Source organism: Symphalangus syndactylus, chromosome 6, assembly GCF_028878055.3.
Source record: "Symphalangus syndactylus isolate Jambi chromosome 6, NHGRI_mSymSyn1-v2.1_pri, whole genome shotgun sequence".
Taxonomy (NCBI): Eukaryota; Metazoa; Chordata; class Mammalia; order Primates; family Hylobatidae; genus Symphalangus; species Symphalangus syndactylus.
The window spans coordinates 97,852,967-97,874,327 of record NC_072428.2 but is presented as its reverse complement, the minus strand read 5'-3'; the positions used below and the strand labels follow the sequence as shown (position 1 = coordinate 97,874,327).

At 38.9% G+C, this 21,361-nt stretch overlaps 1 protein-coding gene across 1 annotated transcript in view; it reads right to left on the bottom strand.

Moving 5' to 3' along the window:
• Positions 1 to 2,370: 2,370 nt before the first annotated feature.
• Positions 2,371 to 21,361, bottom strand: part of SLC26A4 (solute carrier family 26 member 4) — a 56,212-nt gene continuing 37,221 nt past the window's right edge. Inside the window, exons 14-21 of the mRNA XM_063642114.1 lie at positions 20,184 to 20,253; positions 18,128 to 18,220; positions 17,078 to 17,173; positions 16,226 to 16,456; positions 13,896 to 13,950; positions 8,088 to 8,233; positions 5,654 to 5,737; positions 2,371 to 2,560 (exon numbers count right to left, since the gene is read on the bottom strand). Coding sequence (XP_063498184.1) covers positions 2,537 to 2,560; positions 5,654 to 5,737; positions 8,088 to 8,233; positions 13,896 to 13,950; positions 16,226 to 16,456; positions 17,078 to 17,173; positions 18,128 to 18,220; positions 20,184 to 20,253 — 799 coding nt within the window. The 3' untranslated portion in view covers positions 2,371 to 2,536. The remainder of the gene's footprint in view (positions 2,561 to 5,653; positions 5,738 to 8,087; positions 8,234 to 13,895; positions 13,951 to 16,225; positions 16,457 to 17,077; positions 17,174 to 18,127; positions 18,221 to 20,183; positions 20,254 to 21,361) is intronic.

Genomic DNA, 21,361 nt, shown 5'->3' with positions numbered 1-21,361 from the left:
CAAACTTAGAATGAAGTATTTTTATTATATTTATTTATTTATTTATTTTTAGAAACAGGGTCTTGCTGTGTTGCCCAGGCTGAGACTCTAACTCCTGGGCTCAAGGGATCCTTCCGCTCAGGCTTCCAAGTAGCTGAGACTACAAGGACATGCGCCACTGCTCCTGGCACATTCTTTATTATATTTAATAGTTTTGTTCAGAAAGGACACATCCGAGTAGTTTAAAAGACACTTTACATTTATTTTTAAATGTTGCAAATATTTTCAAATGTACATGATTTGATTTTTTAATTTATTAAAACTCATATGCAATACTGGAATCTTAATCTATAGGTTAAAAATATAACAAAAGGCAGCTTTAATTTCAAGTGAAATTTCCACTGATAACACAAAACTAAAATTATGCTTACTATTCATAAAATACATAGAAGAGACAGTATTCCCACAGTTTACTGACTTATGTCATCACAAATGAACCCAGAATTTACAAACTCTAGCCTTGTTGTAAAATGTAACTTTGGCGTTTCCTTCAAAAAAGTGAGCAGTGCATATTTCCTTTATTGAACAAAGGTATTCATTCATTTTCTGCAAGACTATTACATTCACTCTTTTTTTTTTTTTTTGATGGAGTCTCGCTCTGTTGCCCAGGTTGGAGTGCAGTGGCATGACCTCGGCTCACTGCAAGCTCTGCCTCCCAGGTTCACGCCATTCTCATGCCTCAGCCTCCCAAGTAGCTGGGACTACAGGCACCCACCAGCACGCCCGGCTAATTTCTTTTTTTGTATTTTTAGTAGAGATGGGGTTTTACCATGCTAGCCAGGATGGTCTCGATCTCCTGACCTTGTGATCCACCTGCCTCGGCCTCTCAAAGTGCTGGGATTACAGGCATGAGCCACCACGCCCAGCCTACATTCACTCTTTAGAGAGATGCTTTGTTGTCAATATAAGCAGGTAGTGCTGTCAAAAGGAGACAGCATTATAATCCTAGTTATGCTGTAACCAGATTTACAACCAGAATTCAGGATTAACCAATTTGTATAATCATTAATCATATTCTTTCAGAAATAGACACATTGTTTCTGGTTGTATTTCAGAAGAAAAACAGAGAAGCCATTCTACCTTTGGACAGGGGTGACTACAGGACTTGAGTGTGTACAAATTTTGGTAAATGCAGGGGTCCTGGAACCAGTCCCTGGAGTATACCAAGGGATGATGTAGTTTTCAATCAAGCAAGACATTCTCAACTGGGGACCTGGGTATTACTTTTCTCTAGAAATGAGGTACAACTTCATTCACTCCAGTGTGAAATATATGGGAAAAGTCCCCAAGACCAAAGCCTGTGTTATACATAATACCTAGAAGATTGTTGGCACTTAGGGAAAAAATAAATAAAAAGAAAAGATATAAAAACTTTTGGTCAAAAAAACCTGTATTTTTCAGTATGTACATTCCAAATGAATGTTTTTATACTGAGTTCATTTAGAATGCTTTGTTTTTAAAAATTCACTTTAAACATAGACTACTATAGGCCGTTCAATTTTTAGATTTCTTTTTAAGTGGTCAGAGTTCAGATAAAGATTACTTACTTTATATACTGCTAAAACTTTTGAGAAAAAATATAAACTCATTTTAATCACCATGGTTACATAAGCACATCAAAAAAATTTTCACTCAAAATAGCACTGTTTTTATGTCAGATTTTACATAGATCATACCTATATATGCCTCCATGCAATGATCATTTCTATAGACTAAGATCATTAAAACTACATTTTTAAACAAAATAATCTGTCATATATTTTTCTTTGATCTCAGTTGTGATCATGATTATTATCATATCAAAAAAATGATTTTTATAAACCATGAAAATCTCTTTATTATTTCATTTGTCTGCATCGATGTTTCAAAATATATTGGCCTGGTTCTGTAGCTTTTAGGTAAACCATTTCCAGGATCAAAGAGATCCTCAATTCTGGCTATATGTAACAACACTTCATTATTAGATACTAAGCAAATTTGCATTTTTAAAACTCCAACTTATTATCCAAAGTTATTTTCAAAGGCTTTTATTGATAAACGCATTAATAATTTTATTTCAGCATTTACTAAATGTCACCTTACATGGTGATCAGTGCAGCTCATGGATATCCAGGTCAGTCAAAAACTGATTTTTCTTTATGATGAATCATTCGTGACTCACCTGACCACAGAGGCTGTTGGGTCAGCACTCACGCTAACTGAACAGAGATATGCCAGTACCCACGTGAACATTATTAGCAAATCTGTGATGTGGATCAGCAGCGTATTATAACACCAGCTTATCCTGGACACTGCCAAATCGTCCGAATAATTCTTGCCGTTTTGTACATGTTAGGGATAAGGTGTTTATAAATAAAGCCTAGAAACAGTCTTAGTACTTCTCTTTCAATGGCTTAATAGAAAAAATAATGAGTGTTTTGAGTCTGAAGAAATAGTCAATGCAGTGAGGAAGTTTTGTCTTGTATTCCTTGCTCATAGAGACCTCCTGAGCCCACTTTCAGGATGCAAGTGTACGCATAGCCTGCGGAAGCAAGGAGAAAACAGTGTTGATACAACTGAATTTTCCTAAAGTCTGCATTATATTTTTTATAAATATGTTTTTATAGTATTGATTGCTTACTGCCACTCATCTTACGTGTATATCATCACATTAGAAATAGAGTAAAAACTTAATTTTGTATTCATTTTACTTTTTTTTTTTTTTTTGGAGACTGAATCTCACTCACTGTTGCCCAGGCTGGAGTGCTGTGGTGCGATCTCAGCTCACTGCGACCTCTGCCTCCCAGGTTCAAGCAATTCTCCTGCCTCAGCCTCCTGAGTATCTGGGATCACAGGTGCCCGCCACCACGCCCAGCTAATTTTTTTTTTTTTTTTTTTTCAGTAGAGATGGTCGGGGGGGTTACCATGTTGGTCAGGCTGGTCTCAAACTGCTGACCTCAAGTGATCCACCTGCCTCAGCCTCCCAAAGTGCTGGGATTACAGGCTTGAGTCACTGAGCCTGGCCTGTATTCATCATACTTTAATTAGATTTATTTAAGAGCAATGATTACTATTTATTGAGCACTTACTATGTACAAGGCACTGCTCTTGTTACTTTACATGTATCCTTTAATTTTCACAACTCTGTGGTATTATTACTACTTTACATGAAGATACTAATATGAAGACAGGATAAGTAATTTGTCCTGGGGTGCACAGCCAGTAAGTAGCAGATTGAGGACTAGCACCCAGGTCTGTCTCGTTCTAAAGTCCATGCCCTTGAAACTATTGTGCTATATTGTTTTACCATCTATAGAAACCCTCCCTGAATTATTCTTTTACGTGGCAACCAGTAAATATCCTATAATATAGCAGTCTTAGGTTCTAATTTTGACATATGAGTTTTTACTCAAACTAAGGCACCCTATATCCATAGAGTCATAAACTACTAGAGCTAAAAGGACTTCTCAGGTCCATAATGACTTTCCTGGGCTAAGCTGGTGGGCCAAGATGCAAGTACTGTGATTTTCACTCTAGCAATGTATTTCCTCCACAGAAATCTCTGCCTGTCATCCTTACTGCCTGAATTCACTATAGGGGGTTGAATGTCTTTCTTTGCAACATTTTTCCAAGACCTAGAAAAAGGCAGAGAAGGCAGGCTTATCAGATTTGATTATGACACCAGGTAACAGGTAGTGGGGTAGACAGTATCCTGGATAATACATTCAAAACACAAAACTGGCCAATGTGATGGCTCACGCCTGTAATCCCAGCAATCTGGGAGGGCAAGGCGGGTGGATTACTTGAGGTCAGGAGTTCAAGACCAGCCTGGACAACATGGCAAAACGCTGTCTCTACTAAGAATACAAAAAAAAAAAAAAATTATCTGGGCATGGTGGCGAGCACCTGTAATCCCAGCTACTTGGGAAGCTGAGGCACATGTGAGAATCTCTTGAACCCGGGAGGGAGGGGTTGCAGTGAGCTGAGATTGTACCACTGCACTCCAGTCCAGGTGACAGAGTAAGACTCAGTCACAAATAATAAATAATAATAATACAAAACTGTGTCAGTAAACAAGAACCAACAAGATGCAATCTAGCAGAAATAGGTGTAGTTCTGTATTAGGGTCAAAACTCAAATAAATATAAGTAGGGAACTCTACTAGACCATAGCTTGTATGAAAATGCCCCAGTCTTTAGTTGGCCCCTGCTCAATAGAAGCCAAAATTCTGATGTTGCTATTATGAAAGGAAACACATTTTTAAGCTGTAGTAATAGGAGTATCTTGATGAGATCAAGGTAGATCATGGTTGAATAATCTCCATGCTGGCCTGGCCACATTTAGGGTTTTGTGTCCCCATCGTGACCAGAGAAGCATTGACTGCATGTTTGTAAGGAATAGAAGGAACTAGAAGAGTCTCAACTGGAAGAGAGTCTGCTGGAGACATGAGAACTATTCTCAAATATTTGAAGGGCTGTTCAGTGGGAAGGTTTGTGTTGCTAAGGAAGGCAGATCTCAGTTCACTAGGTGGTTACTACAGAAAGGCCAAATTCAGTTCTGTAAGCACAAGTAACATTTAGAGACTTCCAACCATGTAACAAACTCCCTTGAGAAGCCACTAGTGGCCAATGTCTGGAAATGTTCACATAAAAGCTGAATGAACATTCATTAGGGATGGTGTAGGAAAGACTTCTGCGTGGGCTAGAATGTTAGACTACTTGATTCTAAGAAATCTTTCAACTTTTTACAATTCTGTGATCTTCCTTCAGTGTTCACCTCTTACCCAGTGGTGAAGCTGCAAGATTTACTCAGATGCTACAAGTTCAGGCAAGTTTCCTAGGAATAGTCTGATGTCACAAGAGCATCTGAAATACACAGAATCAGTCTAGGGTGGGGAGAGTGTGTTTTTAAAGCCTTTATCAGTCATATGAAGGAAGGTCATAGGGTTTCTGTTCCTCACATACTATTCCTGAGGCTTATAAAGTTCCTGGCTTAGAAATTTCCTCTATTTGGCCAGGCGCAGTGGCTCACGCTTGTAATCCCAGCACTTTGGGAGGCCGAGGAGGGCGGATCACGAGGTCAGGAGATCGAGACCACGGTGAAACCCTGTCTCTACTAAAAATACAAAAAAAATTAGCCGGGTGTGGTGGCGGGTGCCTGTAGTCCCAGCTACTCGGAGAGGCTGAGGCAGGAGAATGGCGTGAACCCGGGAGACGGAGCTTGCAGTGAGCCGAGATTGCGCCACTGCACTCCAGCCTGGGCGACAGAGCAAGACTCCGTCTCAAAAAAAAAAAAAAAAAAAAGAAATTTCCTGTACTCATTTTTTTCCTATCCCACGGCCTTACATCTCTGGAAGAGCAGTATGCAGAGGTGTAGGTATCAAATCAGGAGCAGTGTGTTGGCTCTTGCCAGTTGCTGATCATCCCCAAATGCCTGGGACAAAAGATCCCCAGGTACTTAACGTCTTCAAGGGGGAATTTTTATTTTCTCTTTTTCCCTGCTATGAAGCCATCTTTTTTGCATTTTGGGGAATTATGTTCCCTGACAGTTCTTAATCACATATATTCACTATTTGTATTGCTCTAATTATTCAAAATGTAATCCAAATATTTTCTTCAAAAGAAAATGATCATACCTCATCCTGGACATCAAGTTCTTCTTCCGTCAGCTCTGTTTCTATTAATTCAAGGGTATCTTTACAGTCTTGAATGAGGGTGATCTTGAAAAAGAGGACACGGGGTAGAAATAGAGTAGTATCAACCCACCTGATGCTCCACTGAAAATGATTTGAAGCTTTCCTGGTGCTTCTCATCTATCTTTATATACGTCAGAATCCTCTTCAGCTGTATTGTTCTTTTATATTTCCCAACTAAAATTTTTTGTATATCATTTTTTTGCACATTCAAAGGGGAACTGGTATAGTTCTCCATTGTCTAAACTCCTTTTCAGCTCTCTTCCCCAATCTCTCGAGTGTATGCCTCTTAACAAGTCACCCCCTCTGCCTAAATGATTCAGCAGTCAATAGTGCATCTCTCAATGGCTAAGCTAAGAGCACTTAGCACAGCGTTGCGTGTGCAATGAATGCACAGTGAAGAGCTTGTGACTGATGACGAAAAACAGTCACAAATGGAATTGGATGGAAATTAATTCTATTGGAGATGGAAACCAATGTCTACGGACCAAGTTGGTTATTCAGAAAAGCTCTACTTTTTAGAGGTAGCATGTAATTTAATCTTCTACACAGAGGAAACCTACAACAATTTTGCCTTTGTGTTTTGCATGGAAAAGGACATTTTCAAAGCAACTCCAAATACATTTCCAGGCTAAAATGACATTTTGAAATGCTACTTAGCTACTTTTCAACTCACAAATAGCCCAATTCTCTTAGCTAGTATGAGAATGAATTAGAGGTTTAAGTCCCTTTGCAAATGGTATGACATAATAGGAAAGGTAGAGGATAAGCCTAACTACAAGTTGTGTCCTGAGATAGTCCTGTGATGGTAAAATAAAGGTATAGGAGGAGGGTTGTGTCATTGCAGTCACAGTATCTGTGATACAGAGGGACTCTTCTTGAAGGAAAGCACCACAGGTGAGGTTTATCATCATTCACCTACTTATCACATATAAAGCTTTGTGCTAGACTCTGAGAAGACACAGAAATATAAGCCTCTTGATTTCACAGGCCACCAGGAATGTCCAACCCACTTTTAGTGGACCAGTAAGTATATAATACAAGCATTCCGTTATGCTTAGTCTATTTGTTTAAGGTCCAAAAAAATCCATCCCAGCCACTCACAATGCCTCTCTGAATGCAAACAAAATTGAGTCTAACCTAGTAGATACACTCTTGGTTAGTGGTTTTTATGACATTCATAGCCTAAAATCTTAGTAAGAATGGGTATAAAGAAATAAAATAACTGTTTTCATGTTGAGAAAGGACTTGATACCTTGGTTCTGTTTTACTTTTAATGTGGGTCTCTTAAAGATACTTCATATGATCCTGCTTTCTTATCACCTATGGGTTAGAGAATTTTAAGTTGGATAGAAAAAGGTTTATGAATTTTCAACAATAAGCAGTTTTTTTCTTTAGATTTGTAGCTTTACTCTTTTTTTTTTCCTATTTTATATTTAAGATCCACAGCTTGGTAGTTAGGACTAGTATTTTACCAAGGAACATTAAATAGAACAATCTCTCCACTACTAGTGCCTAAAAAGAATAATATAATATCATTTCCTAAGTTAGTTTTCTTCAATCAACTGCCAATCTACAATAAAGATCTATTTATTCTATTTTTAGAAAAATGGGAAGCAATTTAAAATATCCACTATGTCACTGGAATCATTATTGTTATTACATCTTAATAGGTATTTGCTTTAGTTTCCTAAATTCACTATGAGAAATGAGATTCTTGTACCACCAGCAGCACCATTAGGCCAAGCCCAATGAACCAGACCAGAATGCTCACTTTTTCTGGGTATTTGACAGAAGAATTAACAAAATAATCCCCATGGGAAATCAGGGCCTATTGTGGAGCCAGATGCGCTACTGTTGTGCCATGAAGCCTCCCATCAGGGCGTATTCTATTTTGTAGGGAAAAATTAACCCTGGGCTTATTTGTGGCTTGATTTTTTAATTTCTTTTTCAAAGATCACTTATGGCCCGATGGATCCTGTTTAAAGACATTTATAATTCAAAGTTTTCCAGATTGCTGAGAATTTAAGTGGAATTTATGTACACAAATCACAGATCACAGAAGATTCAAGATTTGATATTCTAAAAAGGCATTATAGCTAATGCCCACTTTTATTAATAAACCTACACATTGTAGAACTATTCAGTACTCGGTACTACCAGGTAATTTCCTATAAACTATCTTATTTAGTCTTCATATCTACCTAGCAAGGTTAATGTTTTTACTTCCATTTCACTGATGAAAAAACTGAGGCTCCAAGAGGTTATATAGATAGCTTAAAATTCAACAGCTAGACTAGACTTGTGTAATGTTTGCCATTTATAGAAATCATGATAGTTTAGAAAAGATAGATCTGTAGAAAGGTTGAATATTTACCGTTTCTAAAACGGAATCTTGACCCTCTTGAGATTTCACCTGGTTCTGTAGATAGAGTATAGCATCATGGACCGTCAAAAAGAATGTGTCCTTTCTAATGTTGTCGTCAAAGAACCCGCATTGCTCCAGCTTTTCTATCACATAATCTTCAAAAGAAAAACACAATGTTTTGTTAGTTCCTAGGAAAAGAAATTTTTGTTTGTTTGTTTTTGAGACAGAGTCTCATTCTATTGCCCAGGCTGGAGTGCAGTGGCATCATTGCTCACTGCAACCTCCACCTCCCAAACTCAAGTGATCCCCCCACCTCACCCTCCCAATTAGCTAGGACTACAGGCACACCCTACCATGCCCAGCTAAGAAAAGAAATTTTAAATCATCAACCTATACTAAGTTTTTGTAGCTCCTCCTTTTATTTATTTATTTTTCTCTTATCCAAAATGTGACCCAGATTTGAAATGATAGTTTCTTTTCCAGTAGCATATAGAATGGTTATCCCATAACTGGTTGTAGTCAACCTTGTGGACGATCACATCCCTTTGGCCAAGCCAGTGTATCCATCCTCCTGCTGCTGTGGGCTAGGCTGCTAATGTTTCACAGCTGTGCCCTTCTCTGGAGACTTTCCCTTGCCCGTTGGGAGCTGTGTCATCTAAAGAGGACTGGGCCTGTAATTCCAGCACTTTGAGAGGCCAAGGAGGGCGGATCACTTTGAACCCAGGAGTTCTGGGCAATATGGTGAAACCCCATCTCTACAAAAAAATACAAAAATTAGCCAGGTGTGGTTGTGTGCACCTATAGTCTCAGCTACTCAGGAGGCTGAGATGGGAGGATCACTTGAGCCCAGGAGTTCGAGGCTGCAGTGAGCCACAATTGCACCACTGCACTCCAGCCTGGGTGACAGAGCAAGACCCTGTCTCAAATAAATAAGTAAATAAAGAGAACTGGAAGGTTTCATCCCCACGCATGGCTGGCCTGCGGCCACTGACTGACTGATATTGGGGGAGAAAGCAGGTCCCCTTGCCTCAAGGAGGCATAACCTTCTGGTACTCTTCCTGCGGTGGTGCTCCCTGTGAAATCAGGGATCTACGCTGGACTTCAGAAACCATGTCTTTGATCAGCTTCTTCCCCTTCCCTATCCTGCTCCCCTCACTGCTTCATAAATTTCCTCAGGTGTACTCTCAATAAATCGCTTGTGCAAGAATACCCATCTTGGGCTCTGCTGCTAGAGAATTAAACCTAAGCATTAGCACTTTCCTACACACATACATCCATAAAGAAACAGACACAGAGACTCACACCCTTGAGAGTCCTCCTGTTCTAAGGAATCTAAGTAATCTCCAGCTTTGCTCTCCTCATAACAATATCCCCCCCATTGTCAATATCCACCCCACCCCCACCCACTGTCAAGACACACATTTCCATACATTACCAGCTCTGTGGCACAAATTGGAAGTAATATCTTTCTGGGTTCAAAAATGTTCTCAGAGTTTTTATGCTTTTTGTTCTTTAAAAAAATAATAATAATAGAGATGGGGTCTCACCATGTTGCTCAGGCTGGTCTCAAACTCCTGGCCTGAGGTGATCCTCTGACCTTTGCCTCCCAAAGTGCTGGGATTACAGATGTGAGCCGCCATGACTGGCCTATTTATTTATTTAAATCTTAACTCTAGCTTGGCAGTCAGAGGTTATCTAAAGGTTGTTTCTAAATATGGACTTAGGAAGGAAATCAAAACAAGGCAGAAAGGAACCGGTAGGTAGGAAAGATGTGGGAAGAAATTTACAAGTATGAAGAGATAAAGAAAATTGAAAAGAGAGTAATTTTTTCTTTTGTGTAGGAGAGAACCTCATATGGTCAAAACGATAAGGAGAAAAGAAAAGTAAATCTTTGTCCTAAGGTACAATGCCAATTTTAAAAAAGGAAGTGTAGGACAAAATGAAGGTTTAAACAAGTTGTAGAAGGTTTGTAGAAGATAAATATCATGAAAAATTTTATGTGATTGAGTTGGCTAAAAGTAGAAGGGAATTATTTATAAGTTTTTCTAAAAATTGAGCATTAATATTAAAGTACACTGATGGAAGGCTAAAGTTTGGGCCTATGTGTTGGAACAATAGAGTTTTCTCAGAGGATTGGTTTGCTCTTAATGGAAAATTGTGAGAGGATTTTCTCTTCTAGGTAACTGGCCTAGAAAACAGGGATTTCATGTTTCATCAATATAACTCTTCTTGTGCTTTGTGTCTTTGAACTCTTTTTTCACTTTGGTTTTATTTCATAGTGACCTATGATCCTATTTTGATCAAATGTTTTAAGCCTTCGGTATTTGACAAACTTCTCAAAAATCAAAATTAATTCTTTTTGACCTTGAACTAACTTTGGGATGTTCCAGAGGACCCTAGAATTTCTTAAAGAATCTGTAAAAGAGAGATGTTAAACCAAATGGCCTTATCTGATAGGTTAAATTATGTGGGAAGCACTGTTAAAATAAGAAATGATGTTTAACCTTCTTTGTGCTATATTTTTATAGATATGTTATTAATATGTTCCAAAATTATATAACATTCCTAGAAATGTGATAGGTCTTGGTATAAATGCTACCAGTCATAATTTTGGTTATTTTAAATTGTCGTGTGCCACAGAAATATCCAAATATCCTTGTCAATTGGGTAACTCACATCAGATCTTTAAATATAGCCACTTTAAGGCTTGTTGTCCGCAGTTAATTGTCTTGTTCTGATACTTTTTCTGAAAGTTCTTTGTAAGCCATTATAATTCTAAAGTGCTGTGACTTCAAAGAGTTATATGGGAAGAATGAAAAGAACCCTGACAAATACAGGTTTCTAATAACTTTGAATTCATACCATTCGATGGAATTAAACTGCCAGCCAAGATCAAACAGAGCAAGAATTAATTACATGAGACTGAATGAACTGATGGAGAAGAATTACGGGTTTTATGGCTTTTTTATTCGAAACATTGCTGGTTCTTTTAATATTTGTTTTCCAGATTTAAAGAAAATTTTTCTCTAAAGCTATCTGTAGTTTACAGCCACTTGGTTAAGCATACTTTTTTTTTTTTTGACACAGGGTCTCACTCTGTCACCCAAGTTGAAGTGCAGTGGCGCCATCTGGGCTCACTGCTACCTCCACTTCCCCAGCTCAAGTGATTCTCAGCCTCAGCCTCCATGCCCAGCTAATTTCTTGTGTTTTTTGTAGTAACGGCATTTTGCCATGTTGCCAGGCTGGTCTCGAACTCTGAGCTCAAAGAAGTTGTCCGCCTTGGCCTCCCAAAGTGCTGGGATTACAGATGTGAGCCACCGCACCCAGCCTGGTTAAGCATACTTTCATAAACAAAAATTGAAACATTTGCTTTTCCTCTCTACCTGATCCTTCCAGAATTTGGAAACTCTTCGTGAGTATTCTTATTTTTATGGCAATGTGATTATTTCCATAAAGTTCAATAAGAATCTGTTCTTTTAAATATAATTGGAAAACATTGGTTATATTATCAAGGCTTTGTCTAGAATATCATATTTGAAAATGTGCACAGAATTCCTGGCTTCAAGGGCTCCTAGCCTTACAGTGAGTGAACAAAAAGTTGTTCCTTCTTGGGAGGCCCAGTAACTTCAAGATATTAGATACATCAGGCAAAGTCTAATGTCTTGACTTCATAGCATCAAGACGTTTTAAAAAGTCCAATCTGAGATTCCTTGCCAAAATTTCTAGCAAAGCAGTTATTTTTTGGAGACGTGGTCTCACTGTGTTGTCCAGGCTATAGCGCAGTGGCTATTCACAGGCACAGTCATAGTGCACTGCAGCCTTGAATTTCCGGGCTCAAGCAATCCTCTCACCTCAGCCTCCCAAGTAGCTGGGATTACAGGCACACAACACCTCGCCTGGCTTGGCAAAGCAAATTTAAAAGGAGTCACCTATGTAGTTATTCTTGCTGTACTGTGTAAATAATCAATCAGGCCAAGTTTGAGACTAAACTTATTTTGTAAACAAATTGGTCTACCATGATTGTCTTTGATAGAAAGGAAGGCGACTATAGAAAGAAAAACATATGGTTCAAAAGAAAAGCGTAGTAAAACTGTTCTCAGACTGTAGCCCTGTTCAATGTTTATGAGTTTTTATTATCTACCTGTAGACTGAACTGGATTCTTAATTCTTTTAGCTTTCACTAATATCTGGCTACAACACTCCAATGAAGACCAAGAACTACACAGTTCCTAAAGCTCTATAAGCTGAAGCTGAACAACTCAGTGTAAATTTCAAGAGATGAATCTAATGCTTAAACTGTGGGCCACATAGAGAGTTCACCAGAATGCTGGATGCCACAGCTAGAGACAACAAAACTACAAACCAAAACAAGAAGTTGCCAACTTCATGCTGTAGACAGCTCCAAGACTGTCAGGACAAGACACCCTATCATAAGATTCTCATCCCTTTTAATTTTCCCTTACTTGTGCCTACCTCTTTCACTTGGCAGGATAGTGCTGTAGTTAAAATTTCACAATCAGTAGCTTCTTTGGGTAACTTACACTTTCTGCTTTAATTTAAACCAGTCATGGAATGCTAGATTACCTGCTAACTCAACAAGGAAGCATCTGTGCAGTTGAGTGACACTTCTTGTTGCACATATATAAATACATCAGGTACTACAGAGAAGACTTCTTGGTTAAAATAGGTAGTCTCCTTGTCAGGCTATTCAATTTTAGTTGGTTTGGTTCATGGGAATCCTGGCTGAGGAGCATACTATAAACCCTTGGTGTTATCTTCCTGATAGTCATAATAGCAGTCTTCCTGGTACATTATGCCCTCTCAAAGTTTTAAACGTTTCCAAAAAGCCACCTGTCAGACATCAAATGGTCTGTCTCTGACAACAAAGACTCAGAGAAATACATGATAATGAGGAGGGCACCATAAGCTACACATGACCTCCTGAGACCAGAAACCCAAAATGATGGTAACAGAGTAGCGCTGATGTCCTACATTTCGTTCACTCTTACCTAGGTGAGAGCCTGATCAAAAGGGGGGAAATCATCAAATAAAAATGGTAAAGGCCATTGTTTTAGTCCTCTTGAGCTTTGCCCTCCCAAAACTTTGCAGCTTCTAGTAGCCAGAACGAAGGAGTAGAGCAGCCTTCAGTGGCTCAAGGGCCAAGCAGCTGTGCTCATCCTGGGGTCATGCAAGGCACAGGCACATAGTAAAATAAAAAATAAAAATAAAAGGCCATTGTTTTAGACTAAGCTCCTGCACTAGGCCCCAACAGACAAGACTAAAAATCAAAATGGAGTCACTCATGCTAAAGTTTCAAGTTATCAAACCTAAACTAAATTGTTATCTGATGCTTGAAGAAATCAGGAGAGAGAGGTAATAGCAAATTTCCCAAAACAGGCCAGTTTAAATTTCCAGTTGGCATAATAATAAAGCTTCCTCTGCAATAATCCTCATACAAAAAAGTATCCTGACATGACCTCATGTTAACTAATCCATTATTTTCTTATTGTTCTGTCTCACTGTCTCTGACTTACAAGAAAGTAACTTCGAATGGACTGATATACTCTTTGTTGTTTGGGTTTGCTGTCTTTGGCCTTTTCTGTCTATAATACCAACCTCCCGCTTAGTTCCTTGGAACACTTATTCTGTTTTATGGAATGAAGCAGTGCCAGATTCTAGAATTGCAAATAATGACAATTGAGGTCTTTAAAAGAAAAAAAAAAAAAGGCCTTCAGACATAATGTGCCCACAGTCCCAGGTAGGAGAAAGGGCTTATGGGAAAGTCTTACAGGTAGATATGTAGATATATGTATTTACCTTGAAGTGATGCAAAATACACATTCACATCAATTCTTTGGAATTCTTTGACAATCTAAAAATAAAAAAGGAGAGTTTGTAACAATTAATAACCTTATCTGCCCATAATTCAGTAGCATTCAGTTACTTGCTCAGGAGAAACATTATTACTTTCATGGTTAATCAGGACTTTAAGGAAAGGTTATTATTGCAAAACCATGGAGGTTTTCAACCTACAGTGATGGTATAATTAGGATTATATCTCAAGAGATGGCAACATCCAGCGCTCAATAGCACAGTACTTGATAGCGTGGAGGTGCTAAATAAACATTTGTGGAAAGAAGAGAGTACAGGAGGCTTCTTAACATAGGCCCTGCTGATTGGTGAAGAGATATGGGTGTGGCTATGCTCATCGGGTTCAAAATGTTACTATTGACCTAAAAGTCAAGGCCTCTATTTTGAATGTCAGTGTCCTGACTGTGATTTTATGCTACAGTTTTACAAGGTGTTACTCACTGGGAGAAACTGGGTAAGGGGTACATAGGATCTAAATGTTATTCCTTACAACTACATGTGAATCTACAATTATGTCAAAATAAACATTTAATTTTAAAAAGTCAAGACACAAGACCCATGGTCAATAATAAAAGAGAATTTGAGAACTGTGGAGGAAAACAAATCAAGACTTCTGTTCAAGTATAAAGTTTGGAGTCTTCTTTAGCTATCATAACTGTCATTATAATATTTGAAAGTAAATATTTGTTGTGTGGGAAATATTCTGGCATTAAATATGTTAAGACTCTCCCCAAAAGTAATTCATTGAACTCTCTGGCCGATATAGTCTACAATGGATCTCAGCCAACGCTTAGAGTGAAATGTACAACAAAGAACAAGAGTGCTTTCAAATGAGCTAATAACAAAATCTGCTAAGAGAACTAGAACAGAACCTGTCAGCATATTCTCATACTCTTTTGCCAAGCACAACCACTTCTCTACCTTACCTACCTAGTACCCACATCCTGGAATCATTTCCTCCCCTTACAGAGGTAGCAAAGAAGACTTAGCTAAGCGGAACCTCAGTTAGGAGTCAGCTTTATATTATTACATCTGATTGTTGATGTCTTGACCTGCTTACTTTTCTGCCTGACCCTCTTGATACCTACCTGAAGCTTCACTAAACTTGATGGTTCAGGTGATGTCCTATTCATCTTCTTTGGAGTACTTACTACAGTTGTTATTTATAAGATGACTTAATGTTTGCCTTCTCCTCCAGACTGCTAAGTCCCACATAGGTAGAAACTGTGTCTACTTCATCACTAGTCTCTTGTGCCTGGCAGAGTGCTTAGCACATATTAGGCATTTCATATCTGTTTGTTTAAAGAGTTAATGAACTTCAGCTTGCATAACTGGTTTGTGATATCATTAATGTTTCTATCCTGCATACTCCTCAACTCTTGCTTTGACTTTCTAGATGCCTGACCTGCTTCCTACTCTAACCTCTTAATAATGCCTGGCTTTTCCAGTCCTACCATACAACTAGTATTCCTTATCCTGTTGCTGTTGACATAACAAATAGAAATGTAATACTTAATAAATTTTTGCCCATTTTTTCTTCTTTTCATATTCCATGTGCAATACATTCTCAGAAAGATAAAACGTAACAAATGTGAATTAATTTACTGGGGAGTATCTTTGAACCACATATTCTTTTTTTTTTTTTTTTTGAGATGAAGTCTCACTCTGTCACCCAGGCTGGATTACAGTGGCACAATCTCAACTGCAACCTCCACCTCCCGGGTTCAAGCAATTCTCCTGCCACAGCCTCCTAGGAGCTGGGACTACAGGTGTGCGCCACCATGCCCAGCTAATTTTTGTATTTTTGGTAGAGACGGGGTTTCACCATATTGGCCAGGCTGGTCTCGAACTCCTGACCTCATGATCCACCTGCCTCAGTCTCCCAAAGTGCTGGGATTACAGGTGTGGGCCACCACGCCCAGCCTGAACCAGATACTCTTCTAAACACCTTATATGTATTAGTTTATTCAATCCTTGTAACAACCTGTGAAGGTAGATACCATCATTACCTCCATATTACAGATGAAGAAACTGAGATATAGACAGATTAAGCAACTTGCCCAGGGTCATACTGCTAGTAAGTGGTGAAGCCAGTATCTACCCCAGGTAGTCTGGCTCCAGAGCCTATGCTTTAAAATATTACACTTTTTTACAAAAGCATTCACCTAGAAAAACTACAAAGCCTATGCATTTGCCCTGTTGCAATACTGGACAACCCATATCATTTTACTATTGCCAAAGCTCCAAATGTATAATTCAGAAAACCAGAACCTTACCACCCGCAGTGACCTCACTCCAACAACGTCCAGGAAAGATATAGCTCCACAGTCAAGCACAAGGCTATGGATTGGCACTTTGGGAACGTTCACTTTGACTGGAAGCTCAGAGTTCCAATCCACTTGAATCTCTATTTCCTTAGTTGGGATATCAAGTTCCTCTGGATCTTCAATATCTTCATCAGGCTCAAAAGCATTATTTGTTGAACCAGCATCACTTATGATGCCATTCTAAACAAAGAAAACACTGTCAACTTAATTGTCAAAGATTTGAAATCTTTCAACCATTCATATCAAATTATCCAAAAGACCTACACACTGTTCCTTGGTAAGCAAGACATCAAGGAGATGAATTTTTAAGGATGGGTTACACCTCAGCCCAAACTTTGATGTTGTCTAAGAAGAAAACTGGGAGAACAGAGGAGTCAGGAAACTTTTGTTTCCTGGCAGATTGTGGAACTTTGCCAAGAAATACACTGGCCAGAGAGTCTGAGTAAAAGTTAATAGCTCCAAAAGTTTATGGACTTACTGCCTTCTATGGTGGGTAATTTTCTGGCATTGAATTTGCACTTATTTTGTTTCTTTCAGTAAAAATAAAGTATAGAAAATAATGCAGACACTGTTCATGGTGCGGAAAAAATCACATCCTGTGTTTCCAGGCAGCACTGCTGATTTTACTTCATTCCCTTCCACTCCCTCTTGCCTATAAGAATAGCTCAGTTGTTCTTTGATACGTACATGTCATTTGTTCATTCACATCTGGATACTAAAGGCAATAGATTTAATTTTAGACCATCTAACTGCTCTGGGAAAGGAAATAATTTAAGGGGGAAAAGAAAGATGTCTTCTCACCTTTGTTGCTCTTAATTGTCCATTTTTTATTAGTTTCTGTATTTTCCTCAGTGCTTTCAGCCTCTTGTTATATACTCTAATGGCATCAAATCCAACCTTTGGAAATAAATGTCAAGTTACTTAAAATGCCTGGCACCTAAAGCTTATTAATGGCAACTGTTATCTGGAAAGGCTATTTCTCAAAGGGTATAATTCTTTGAGCTATCCTGCCAAAAAAGAAATTGTAAGGTCTGATGGAGAAGATCTCTGTCTACTCCCAGGCTACCCTACTCCTACCCAGAAGCTCTGAGAAGACAGTAGCATATTAAAGGCTCCAAGACAGTAAAAGACAAAACAGCAAAAAAAAACCCAAAAAAACAAAAAAAAAAACCTCACATACACACACACCAAAATACCCTCTTCAGTTTAAGTCTGGGTTTTCCAAATTCCCTTGGTATCACAGAGCTCTTTTGTTATTATCTGTGAATATTCCTCTGAATCAGTTTGCCCTGGAACTCACTTAGAAAAACACTGGTTTAGAGGCAAACTCCAAGTTCAAAGCACAGCATGGCATTCAGTACCAGAATTTTCTACTTATTTATTCCACTAGTATATTTTACTTTTTGCTGCAACTGGGCAACCCTACCTCTAATACATGTTTCCACTGTCTCTCAGCTCACATAGCTCTCAAACACTTGATATGATTTCTTTCCTTCAGCCAACTGCCGCACAAAGCCTGTTAGTCCAACTAATCTGGATCTCTTCCTTCTATGAACTCTCAACTGTCTATACTACTTATTTGGAACTTACTCAAATTCCGCCTAGAAACATCTCTAATGTTTTTGTCTGGCATAGTTATTGCTACCTGGATTTTAACATATGTGTTTTTTTAATCCCCAAATAGACTATAAATTGTTTGAAGGCAAGGATGTTATATTTTAATTCTCATTGCCCTACACAAAGGGAAGAGGGTCTAGGGCCTATTCCTGGTTGGAGCCCAATAAATACTTGTAGAATGAATAAAGTCTCAAAAGAGGTTGGAAAACAAATTTCTAGAGATAAAATACTTACTGTGGACTTGATACATTTTTTAAAACTATCGACATTGCCATAGAAAATAGGACTGGAAAATCTAAGAATCTTCACTCCTTGAGGTTCTTCAATCTGGCATTAAAAGAAATTGTCTGGGGTTAAATAATTTCAAGCCTCAAGTATTTAATTACATTTCTGGCTACTTAGCAAGGAGCCAAGTTACAGTTGCTCAGAGGAGCTGGGTAGCAGCACTCAACTTTTCTTTCTTTTTTTTTCTTTTTTTTTTTGTGATGGAGTTTCACTCTGTTGCCCAGGCTGGAGTACCGTGGCACAATCTCGGCTCACTGCAACCTCCATCTCCTGGGTTCAAGTGATTCTCCTGCCTCAGCCTCCCGAGTAGTTGGGATTACATGTGCTGCCACCACACCCAGCTAATTTTTCCATTTTTAGTAGAGACAGAGTTTCGCCACATTGGCCAGGTTGGTCTCAAACTCCTGACCTCAAGTGATTCGCCCACCTGAGCCTCCCAAAGCGCTGGGATTACAGGCGTGAACCACCGTGCCCCGCCTCTTCAACTTTTCTTGAATAGGGAGGCAACGGGTTACAAAAACTCTTAGACCTCTACAGTCTCATAGAAGGTCAAAGTTAGAAAGGGCCTTAGAAAGCAATTTATTAAGCCCTCTGATTTCCAGATAAAGAAACTGAGGCTTAGAACAGCGCCATGATTTGCCTGAAGTTCATACCACTGACCCTCCTGATTTTGCTAACGTTCTTTAAAAGTAGCAAAGAAAAAAAGCAAAATCGAGGGGATTTGCAGAACTGAGGACTATAATATCATCTGCTGTTCTCACCCTGACATACAATGGCCACACCCAAAATAGAACCCAGGAATCATAGAATCATAGACTTTTCTAGTCTTCAGGAATCAGCAATTTTAGTCTAGCTGCTTCAGATGAGAAAACTGAGGTCCTGAGAGGCTGAATGACTTGGGCAAAGTGTCACCAAGACGCAGCCTAGAAGTCAGAATTCCCTAACTCAGCTTAGAGCTCCTGCCCCAAAGCCAAAAAAAATCTCTAAATCATTTTAGCTCTTAATGGCACTTGGCTCAACATAACAGAAAGATCACAGAAATAAATTTAGTAGCAGCTACTGAAATCCCAGGTTCAATGTCCAACTTTTTTTTTAATGTTAAGGTAAAATTAGACTACAACTTACTAGGGTTCACATTATTATTATTATTATTTGCTAAATTTGTATTTTCTTAATTTACTTTCTCTGCTTTTTTATCTTTGTGTCCCCTAGTCACCACTAAGCAATTTTATTTGCAGGTGACACAAGTCCATCAATGGGATGTTTAATTTCTTTGTTTTTCATTTCCTGTGTCATATTTTATTTCTTCTAATTCCAAGGATAAAGCAAAGTGTCAAATAATAAGGTCTTGGTCGTAGAGAACTTGATAATCTCTTGTTAGAACTGAATAAAAAAAATCTTACAGAAGGTAAGAATTATATACCAGATAAATAAAATTTTGGATGAACATCTAGAAATTGCCTATTATTTTTAAATTCCTCTTACAACGGTTTTATATTAAAATGACATTCAGCTGGCCAGGTGTGGTGGCTCACGCCTGTAATCCCAACACTTTGGGAGGCCAAGATGGGCAAATCACTTGAGCTCAGGAGTTTGAGACCAGCCTGGGCAACATGGTGCAACCCCGTCTCTACTAAAAATACAAAAATTAGCCAGGCGTGGTAGCACCTGCCTGTAGGGAGGCTGAGACCAGAGAATCACTTGAACCCAGGAGGCAGAGGTTGCAGTGAGCTAAGATCGTGCCACTGCACTTTAGCCTGGGTGAAGAGTGAGACTCCATCTAAAAAGAAAAAAAAAAAGACATTCAGCTAGCATGAACAAAATTCATATAAGCCATGGGTGTCAGAAGGTGCACTGGATCAAAAGTTTTGGTGACACTCCCTGTGGACTAACAGACTTTCCCAATAGGCATTTCTCCCTTTGGCTACCTTGTACGTAAAACGGAGCTGCTGAAATTTCAGGCTAGTAAACCCAAGTCTAGCAAATGTCTCACAAAGGCACTTACGTTTTTGTAATTCTTGGTACTTTTGTAGATATCTGTGCTAGGGATGCTTCCAAGGCCATTCCAAGAAGGACTAGAAGAAAAAATATCAAGGTCAAGATTTTTTGGAACAGCCATATTTTGGAATAAAAAGTTAAAAACAACAGCTACTAAAAAGCCCATCATTCTGGTGTTTTGGACTCTGTCTTTATTGCAGATGACATTTTCCTGTAGCTAACTCTGAAATGAACAGCTGGTGTTTGTGTGGAATCGGCAGGGGAGGGGAGAACTGTGCCTCTCTTCTGATGGCTGAGAGAAATAATGAGCATCATACTTGCACGTGCACAACACGTTATAGGATTAGCAAAGAGCTTTCACGCATGTGAAATCTTATTTAAGCCCTGCCATAACCCTGAAAGGTCATCAGTATTATCCTGATTTTTATTGTTAAGTAAACTTCTTAAGAGAAGTGAGAAAAGGCCTGGAGGTAAAGGGCAGCAGGGCCTCTGTCTTTAACCCCTGGGTCTTCCAGTGCCTGGCACTTCTTTGTGGCTTTGTCATTTTTTATAGAAATAGGAGACCGGGAGGACCAGAAATAAGTCCTTCCTGTCAACCAGACTATTGATTTCCTGTTCCTGATGCAATCAGATAAATTCCGTGATTCTTCTTGTGTGACTAGAGACATGCTAAATACAATTCCTGAAGAAAGAGTATCTGTTTAGTGTACTTTCAGCATTGTACTCTCTGGATCAGCATGATAATTACTGGAAATTAAATACTGTGGAGGATACTGCTTTTTGTTGGCTAAAAGCCTAGATACCAAACTAGCATCTAAAATGTGCCACCAGTTATTCCTTGGCTTGCAGGGTTGTGCTGATTTTTAACTTAAAAGTTCATAAGCTAATCCCTCTCTGTAAAACCCTTCTTTTCCAACCACATCCAAGCAAGAAAAAATAGACACTGAGGCATATACAGCATGAGAGACAGCATCTTCTAAGGAGGGTTTCTGAGATGTGTCCTAGCAGCAAATTGGGCACTTTGGGAGCCTGCAAACCTTCTCAGGCCCTTGGGCAATCATTTAGGGTGCTGAGGTAGGCACCAATATGCCAAGATAGGGAAGGAGGGTAGCCTTTTGGGTAGGCACCAATATGCCAAGGTAGGGAAGGAGGGCAGGAAGGAGAACTGGCTGGTGGAACAGGAGA